The sequence below is a fragment of the Poecilia reticulata genome, linkage group LG17, assembly GCF_000633615.1.
Source record: "Poecilia reticulata strain Guanapo linkage group LG17, Guppy_female_1.0+MT, whole genome shotgun sequence".
Lineage (NCBI taxonomy): Eukaryota > Metazoa > Chordata > Actinopteri > Cyprinodontiformes > Poeciliidae > Poecilia > Poecilia reticulata.
In genome coordinates, this window is record NC_024347.1 from 10,143,291 (window position 1) to 10,152,751 (window position 9,461).

Below are 9,461 nucleotides of genomic sequence, written 5' to 3' on the forward strand. Positions count from 1 at the left end.
GCTGCGAACCGCTCCAGTGAGAGCTGCAGATCACGTTCCGATGGAGCCCAACCTTCCCCCAACCTTCAAATTTAACAAAATTGATGTCAAATGATTGTGCTGTTTGTGCTGGTTTGTGCAGCGATTTTTTTATTTGCGCTATCATTTTAAAGATACTAATGAAAAAGTTTCCAGACATCATCAGAAGCCAACAAACCCCCCACTCACATGTACAAAATCAAACAAATTTGGTGTCAATCAACCAGCAAAAATGTGCAGCAAAAATTTTAGTTTGTTTTGCTTTCATCTTTGCCAATATCTGGTCTCAACTTTAGCTTCCAGCTCTTTGGGACACTGAACAGCAGGGGACAAGGCAGGTAGGAAATATACGGATGATGTGAAACATACCCTCCTATCAGGGTCGGTTGAGCTGGCTGTGGAGGTCACCGAAGGAGAGTGCAGGACAAAATCTCTTCTTGACTTCATCTGTTCTTCACTGTTCTCCATGACTTTACTCTTCTTCTCATTTTGCTTATCCACCACTCTTTCTTCCAACTTCAGCACTTCAGTTTGTACTTCTTCCACTTCATCATCCTTCATGCTCTGTGCAATGCATGTGTCATCAGCATAATCTCTGTTTTCTTGCGAATGGTCAGTCTCATCGCTGCAAGCTAAGGCTAGCCATTGGTCCTCCCCAAAATCACTGTCTGAGTACACAACAGCCAGCTTTGCTTTGAGGGAGTCACTGAGGTGGCTTTCACTGAGATCATCTCTGTTGTCTAAGTCGTGTTTCCAGGCCTCCTTTAGTGTGGATTCTGGTGGATCTGAAGTAATAACTGAGGGCTCAGACAATAAACTTTGTGGATTTTCGTTAACGAAAAACTGATCTGATGAAGCATCTTGCTTAATTTCTCCCAGAATTCCTGTTATCCATATATTTACTTTATCCGTGCCTTCTCTACCTTCATCCGTCCCTTCTATTTCTCTTTTCCCCAGATTATAATTTTCTGAATCTTCTTTTTTTGTATCTTTCCCATCTACTCTCCCTCTGTGCTCAACTATGTTTCTTCCTTGTTGAATATCTCCTTCTAGGTCTACTCTTCCATTATCCTGTTCTTCCAATTCCCCTCTTCTTTCAACTTCTTCAGTTTCTACTCTCCCACCATTTTCTTCATCCTCTCGTTCACTGTCATACTGTACTTCCATTCCCTTCTCCTCTTCAGTTTTAAAATAAAGGTAGTCACATTCATCTCTTTTCTCATTTCTGTTTTCTGCCACTGCTTCCACCTTTGGAACCTTTGGGTCTGGGAGTTCCTGTGACTCCTGATTGCCACAGCTAAAACAGATATCTGTCTCTAGGTCTGTTGCTGTACATGAGGGACTAATCTCCATGGCAACCAAATTCTGTGGGTATGCAAGCGTAGAAAAGTCACCGGCAAGATTGTTGTTGGAGGAGGGGTTGTTGTCGTGGTTTCTGTCTGTCAGTTCAGGTATTGTCCTTTTAAACCCAGTTGTGGCTCTCTGTGGAAATAAACATTCAAAAATCTTTAGTCGACTGTTATCATTTCAGGGATTTTTTGACATACCAAAAATGATCATCTTATATTGCACTCATCTACACTTGAATAATAATATTCAACCAGAGTATTCATTCAGGAATAAATTAAAGATCACAGTACTTCACACCAACTGGAGGGTCGATAATTAGAGCTTGCTTTAAAAATAATAAATTATTGTTATTTTATATAATGCCCAAGGGCGTAGGAACGAGTTTATGTTTTGGGGTGGCACATATCGGAAACCTGACAGATCAGTAAATAGCTTGAGCAGAAATGTCACAAACAATAATCTGATTCCTTCTAATGAGTAATCAAACATATTACTATTTAAAATCCAGAAATCAGATTAAAGTTATGTATCTAAGGTACTGTGTTACTATATTTGTAATTTTAGAATTTGTCATCTTATATTATAGGCACACTTGTGTTTTTGTGTGTGTTCCAGTGGCCAAGCAATGACATTTTATTGCTATGTACAATGACAATTAAATAACTCTAAGTCTAATTTTATTTAGTAAAAACATATATTGTTGCTTTCCTCTTTTTCCTTGGGCAGTTATGTCTCGTATAACACCAGCAACACAAACGTAAACAATAGAGGGAACAGAAATGCACATTTTCTATTTGATGGATTCTAGTTGAATAACCAAGTTACTTTTTCAAAGTAACTATACACCTGTTATTAAATTAACTACACTACATATATAAGTGTGTATATGTTTTATGATCTCAAGGTTGCAAACGGCCCCAAAGAACATCTTTTTCCATTTAATCTGGAAGAAAATGACTTGAGTCTTTGATCAAGCATAGTGACTGTCCTTCTAGGACTGTACACTTGATTTATAGTTTGCCTCACAATTAACAAGCTAAATACCCCATAATACACATGGGCTTGCTACCAGATTCTGATCCATTTTATTGACCAAAATACATTTGATTATTGGTCAAAAATGCATTGATATAAGTTGACTGGCAATGGATCTGGTTCTGCCTTTTTCGAAAACCCTAAATAAATAAAAAAAAAGCTAGTAAAATAGGATTCAGCTGTTTTAAACTCAATACAGTAGTTTGACCAACAAAAATAAAATCTAAAAAACAAGTTTTGTTCTTCTTGAACAAATCTGTAAATTAGTGCAACGGTTTGCCTGAATTCTCCTGAATAATATAATATAATATAATATAATATAATATAATATAATATAATATAATATAATATAATATAATACACATGTTAAATGTTCGAGTATGATCAGGTGTTGTGTAGCCATTGCTCACACTGACATTACTTTTTAAACAACAACAAAAAGGCTAATTTTACGGCTGTTTCTGTCTCATTGTGATGAAATAAAACATTGTGGCTAGAGTAGCTAACTTTTAGACAAAGTCAGCAGCAAAATATTAGATGTGTGATTATTCCAGAATTAAAACGACTTAACCAAAAAGATTTGGTTCCTATATGGCCTGTCGCGATAAACGATAAATCAATTAATCGCACGATAAATTAAACCTATCGGCCTCATTTTAATTATCGGTTTTATCATCTCTTTCTGCCTTTTTCTTTCTGTTGATGACACTGAATGAAAAAAGGCTCAACTCCGGTGCTCTCCACTGACTCTCCCTTCCTATTTCCTTAGTGTAATGTCCAGCGCACATTACACGAGTTGTCCGCCGATTGTTGGCCCATTTTCAAAACCTGAGAGACACATTAGTCGACAGAAATCCTAGGTATAACGGTTCGAACGGGTTTGTCGTGCCGTGTGGTGTCCAGCCACATGGGTACAAAAATAATTTTAAAATCAGGCGTTAATCAATGCTTTACTAGAATCTACCTGTGATGCATGTGGCTAGAGTCAGCGTAAAGTCCTGACTGAATGAAAATCATTGTAACTTATTTATGTAACGTTAAAGACCCAGGTGAAAAAAAAAGTATACTTTAGTATACTTCAAACCTACTTAAAATTGTGAAAGTACACTTTAAGTATTCTAAACGTTAAGTGTACTACCTATAAGTATATCTGAAGTATACTAAAAATACACTTGTACCAATTTCGAAATTATAACTTTAAACACTTAAACATAATTGTACCAAAATACACTTTTAATATATTAAATAAAAGTATACTTTAAGTGAACAAAATATGAATGAATACGTATGAATTTTTAAGTGCCTTAATAATTTTTTACTATTTATTAAAATGGCATACAATAAAAAATTATAATCATGATGTAATTTTTAATAAAGTATCCAATCAATTTTCAGATGTGTGATGTAAAACCTTATAATCAACGACATTAGCTCCAGTTCATACTCCAGACCATCTGGAGTATGATCTCCAGATGGTCTGGAGACAGTTTCCTGTCTACAGGAGCTCCATTGGGACAAAGTAGATTTTTGTCCCAATGGACAAAATGGGCATGCCACCATCTGGTGGCGGTATTGCACACTTTCATTTATTTCAAAAACGCCACAAAGAGAAGAAAAAACTTGAACGCAGATAACAGACGCTGTTCAAATTCGCAATTTTTACTCGCATAATATTGGCTTAAAAGTAGAGAGGGCCTTGATAATAGTTACTAATTTTGGTAAATTCAAGCTGGTGACGTCCTAATCCGAGTTAGACGACAACACAACGGGACAACAACCGATGGAAATGAAATGTGTGTCACAAAAGGAGCCCGGAGGGACGAAGGCTGCCAAGTGTTGCTAGCTGGTGGTAAGTTTGCTTATTAATTATCTTAATTTAATTATAAACAGTGCAGTAAATATGTATAACTTACGTTTGTTTCATAAATAATTATTTTATCAATTTTATTGTGACTTGTATGATTATTACAGTATGAATCATTCAGCTTCATGTTATAACTGCATGCAGGCTGTTTGTTGCGACTTATACTTTAATAAACTAACCTGGTTTTAATTAAGCTCCATAAGACAGAGAGACTTTGATATTGTGAGGTGGTTGTTGTTCTAACTCAGTGTTTTTCAACCTTTTTTGGGCCAGCGCTCCCCTAGCCTTTATCCAGGTCCCTCACCGCCTCCCACCAAAGAATTTGCAGGCTACTTTGCACTGACCATTATTTTATCATTAGGGGCATGCCATAGCAATGCATAGGGAGAGCAGTGATTGACTTGCGAATTTTACATTTTAATTTATGCATTAAAATGTAGCCACTAGTGTCTACTTTATGGAGTTATTACTATCATTGCTACATGTTTTACTGTTTTCTGTCAAACTCCTCTGGAGTACAGCCTTGTCACACTTTCTCCTATTCTTTCAATATATTTTTTTCTTGTGCTCTGTTTTTGTCTGTKTCTATGCATTCTGCTTGTCTACTTTTCTGTTTGCCTTCTGGTTCTACTGGTTTTACTATCTTTTAAGATCTTCTACWATCTTTAATCAATTTTATAAATTCATATATCAAACATTTCTGCTTCTTCTGACCTTTTTTGCTTTTGGTTTTGCTCTGTTTTACTCCTTCAAATATTTCTGGTTTACTGTTTCCACTAATTTTTTATGCTTATTGCTGTTTTACTATTCAATTGTTTCAACTATTTCTGGGTTTGCACTAATTTCCTTTTGTTGCACTTATGCTATAAACTCTGTTTCACTTTTTGACTTTTTCAAATAATTCAGGTTGCACACAAACTCCTGCTTCTTCTGCTGAATTCTGCTATAATTTATATAATATATATACAATATAATTCACTATTATACTATTAATACAGTATATTCACTATTCAATTGTTTCAACTATTTCTATGTTTCTATGCATTTTGCTTGTCTACTTTTCTGTATAGTCCTTTGGTTCTACTGGTTTTACTGTCGGCTAAGGTCTTCTGCAAACTTTTATCAATTTCATCAATTCAAATATCAAACTTTTATTCTTCTTCTGACCCTTTTTGCTTTTGGTTTTGCTCTGTTTTACTCCTTCAAATATTTCTGGTTTTTCTGCTTTCGCTAATTTAAGCTTTTTGCTGTTTCACTGTTCWATTGTTTCAACTATTTCTGGGTTTGCACTAATTTCCTCGTGTGCTAATTGTGCTCTTTCTTACGCTCTGTTTCWCTTTTTGACTTTTTCAAATAATTCATGTTGCACACAAACCTCTGCTTCTTCAGCAGAATTCTGCAACACTTTTGCTAAGTTTCACTACTTAGCAAAGGATTTCTACAATGTATGACTAACTTTCTTATTCTTTGTTTCAATTTCTTACACTTTGTTCTCAATTTTTTTAAATTTCTCCATCATTCTGCAAATATGCTTATTTGGCCTTTTATGTTAAGTTTCACTTCTTCAAATATTTCTGGTTGTGTACTAATTTCAGCTTCAGCTAATTTCTGCAGTTTGCTACGTTTCACTGTTCAACTGTTTCAACTATTTCAATTTCTTCTCCTTTCTTCTACTTCTTAAGCTATTCTCTACATTTTCTTGCATTTCTGCAACAGTCATTCTGCAAATATGCATTCTCACGGCTGTTTCGCTAGGAACAGCTATTTTTCTACTAATAGCGTTTCTGTTTCCCTTTATTAGGGGCATGCCATAGCAATGCATAAGGATGTAAAACACCTATTGTTCTACACCCAATAGAATATCTCTTTATTATTATTCCATTTTTTTCTTCCGTTACCGTTAATGCGACTCGTACCGCTGCGTGCCCACCCACAAAAGTGGTATCAAAACGTGCGGCTCAATCCCGGCATTGAAGCTATTATTTTTATTGGGGATCGTAGTTACGACAGAGACGTAAATAGCGAAAAACGAGCAAAATTTCCAACTGCCAAAACGCAGAGTGTAACTGACACCAACTGCCGCTTTTTTAGAGTGAGAAATGGGGTGGAATTTTGACCCAAAAATAATTTTGAAATCGCTCTCATGGCCACAAAATTTGGGCTATTGGTATGAAAGTTGGTCAGGAAATCGCACCGAATGCCTGCTCCGGTAAAATGTTTTTAAAATTTCTCTAAGCCCTACAATTTTCTGTCAAGGTGCTTCAGAGCAAAGTGATGGGACATGACCAACTGACGCTTCATCCCCAGTGTTTTATATAGAGTTTTGAAAAATTACTGAGCTCAGCGCACAACATATTTCTCTCATCAGTGCAATTACTGGGAATGACCTACAGATATGAATTATGGTACTATCGGAGAAGACAAATAGCCCTCTCATACGCTTCAAACTGTTTTTGGATCGGCCTAACGGTTCCTGAACGGGAAGGGGTCGTTCAGACTGCTTTTTTCATTAAAATGACTGGGTGTTCTCAAAGTTGCATGAAGTGTATCTCACACACACACAGCAGTTGGCAGAGGCTTAATCGCTATGGCAACTGCTGGTTTGGMCTACAAGGTCTCTGTAGTTCTAAACATGGCGGAACACCTTAATACAGAGGGCAGAGCAGAAGGTCAGAACTACAACATGGCGGATCATTCAGTTATTACAGAGGAGGGCTGAGCTGGAATKTAGAGCTACTTGCTGTTTTGGGCATTATATTGGTGGATTAACCAAACCACTGTTACACATTGGATTAGTGTGTCTATTTAAAATGAAGCTTACTGAAAATTTCAAAATAAATGCCCTGACATTTTTAACATCAGGTTATTGCTCTTTTGGGCTTTATGGGACTGGTTTAAACAAACCACAGTTGCACATTGAATTAATGTGGTGATTAAAATGAAACTTACTGAAACTTTCAATATAAAAGCCTGCATATTCCTCTCACGTCAGTGCACCGCCGTAGGCGGTGCAATAATATGTAGCTTTTTTTGCCTTTTTTTCTCAGTATGTTAGCACAAAGAGTAGCATTTCACTGCCCTCTAGTGTATTAGCCTTTTTTATGTTATTTATTTCTCAGGATAGGGAACTGCCTTGCGCAACAAGGCAGTTCATTAGCATTAGCACATACATTAGCATTTCACTGCCTTTGACTAGTGCACTAGCACTTTTACCTAAAGTTAGCTATTAGCTAATTTTCTCATTGATTAGACATGTTTAGTATACTGAAWAGAGCACGTAAAATGAAAACAACATGGTCCTGTTGATTTCACATGCTACTGCCAGCATTTAGGCTAACATTAGCATATTGGCTAATTTTAGCTTATGCATTAATTTTAACATAATGAATGGTACAAGTACAGCTTATTCAACATGCGTCTGCCTCTCCACAGGTTATGGACTACATTGCAGCTTTCTTTAGCATTACTGCAAATTTTTAGCATCAGAATGCTGGGTCCAAGCCGATGGGCACACTTTGGCATGCCCCTTTAAAATTTCTGTAGGAATTTTCTAGTATTATTTATTCTTCCATCACCGTTAATGCGGCTCGTACCGCTGCGTGCCCACCCACAAAAGAGGTATCAAATCGTGCGGCTCGATGCCGAGAAGGGAGCTATTATTTTTATTGGGGATTGGACTTACAATGGCGACGTAAAAAGTGAAAACGAGCAAAATTTCCAACTGCCGAAACCTAGAGTGTAACTGACACCAACTGCCGCTTTTTTAGAGTGAGAAACAGAGTGGAATTTTGACCCCAAAATAATTTTGAAATCGCTCTCATGGCCGCAAAACTTGTGCTATTGCTATGAAAGTTGGTCAGGAAATCGCACTGAATGCCTGCTCCAGTAAAATGTTTTCGAAATTTCTCTAKGGCTTACGGTTTTCTGTCCAGGTGCTTCAGAGCAAAGTGGTGGGACATGACTAACTGACGCTTCATCCTCAGTGTTTTATATAGGTTTTTGAAAAATTACTGAGCTCTGCGCACATCATATTTCTCTCTTCAGTGCAATTACTGTGAATGACCTACAGATATGAATTACGGCCCTATCGGAGATGACAAATAGCCCTCTCATATGCTTCAAACTGTTTTTGAATAGGTATCACGGTTCCTGAATGGGAAGCAGTTGTTTGGACTGCTAGTCACTTGTTCACTAGTGAAACTGGCTGGCTCAAACAGATAGAATTGGCTCCCCCTCTGTGTCTCTCTCACAGCTGGCACCTTTTGGCCTAATTACCATAGCAACAGAACACGGCAACAGCTGCTGATTTAGAACACAAACACTATGGCAAACATTCAGTTAAAGCAGAGGGCTACTATATAAGTGGTCTAACACACCCACTGTGAAACATTGGATTAGTGTGGCCATTTACAATGAAGCTTAACATTTTCAAAATAAAAGCCTTGATCATTTTTACATCCTGCAATTGCTCTACTGGTGATTTAAAAACTGTTCTTACCAAATCACTGTTACAGACTGGATTAGTGTGGCCATTTATAATGACACTTACTGAAAATTTCAAAATAAAAGCTTTGACCATTTTTACATCAAGCAATTGTTCTTTTGGGCCTTACATGACTGTTTTAACCAAACCACTGTTACACATTGAACTAGTGTGGTAATTAAAATGAAGCTAACTGAAACTTTCAAAATAAAACCTGCATATTCCTCTCATGTCAGTGCACCGCCATAGACGGTGCAATAATGTGTATTTTTTTTAACCTTTTTTTTTCTCTCAGTATATTAGCACAAAGAGTAGCACTTCACTGCCCCCTAGTGCATTGCTTTGCGCAGCACACACATAGCAGTTGGCTGAGAACTAATTACTATAGAAGAACTACAACATGGCGGAACTCTCAGATCCCATACATTAGGGCTGAGCTGGGATTTAGAACTACTTGCTGTTTTGGGCATTATATAGCTGGACTGTTACACGTTGGATTAATGTGGCCATTGGATTAATAATGAAGTTTACTAAAAATTTCAAAATAAAAGCCTTGACATTTTTCACATCAAGTATTTCCTCTTTTGTGCTTTATGTGACTTGTTTTTAGTTTTTTTTTTAAATTGAATTTTTTATTTGGAAAGGCAAGATACAATTATTTTGTACAATCCAGTGTCCACCACAATGGTGGGAAAAAAGAAAGAAAAAAAA

General features: G+C 36.8%; 1 protein-coding gene and 1 long non-coding RNA gene across 7 annotated transcripts in view; one reads left to right on the plus strand and one right to left on the minus strand.

The window, feature by feature from the left end:
* Positions 1 to 9,461, minus strand: part of LOC103479207 (uncharacterized) — a 71,402-nt gene that overhangs the window by 29,300 nt on the left and 32,641 nt on the right. For all 6 annotated transcript variants that reach the window (XM_008433507.2, XM_008433510.2, XM_008433511.2 and 3 more), the window contains one exon: positions 388 to 1,500. In XM_008433507.2, coding sequence (XP_008431729.1) covers positions 388 to 1,500 — 1,113 coding nt within the window. The remainder of the gene's footprint in view (positions 1 to 387; positions 1,501 to 9,461) is intronic.
* Positions 4,230 to 9,461, plus strand: part of LOC103479206 (uncharacterized) — a 12,023-nt gene continuing 6,791 nt past the window's right edge. Inside the window, exon 1 of the long non-coding RNA XR_535915.2 lies at positions 4,230 to 4,252. This is a non-coding gene — a long non-coding RNA (uncharacterized LOC103479206). The remainder of the gene's footprint in view (positions 4,253 to 9,461) is intronic.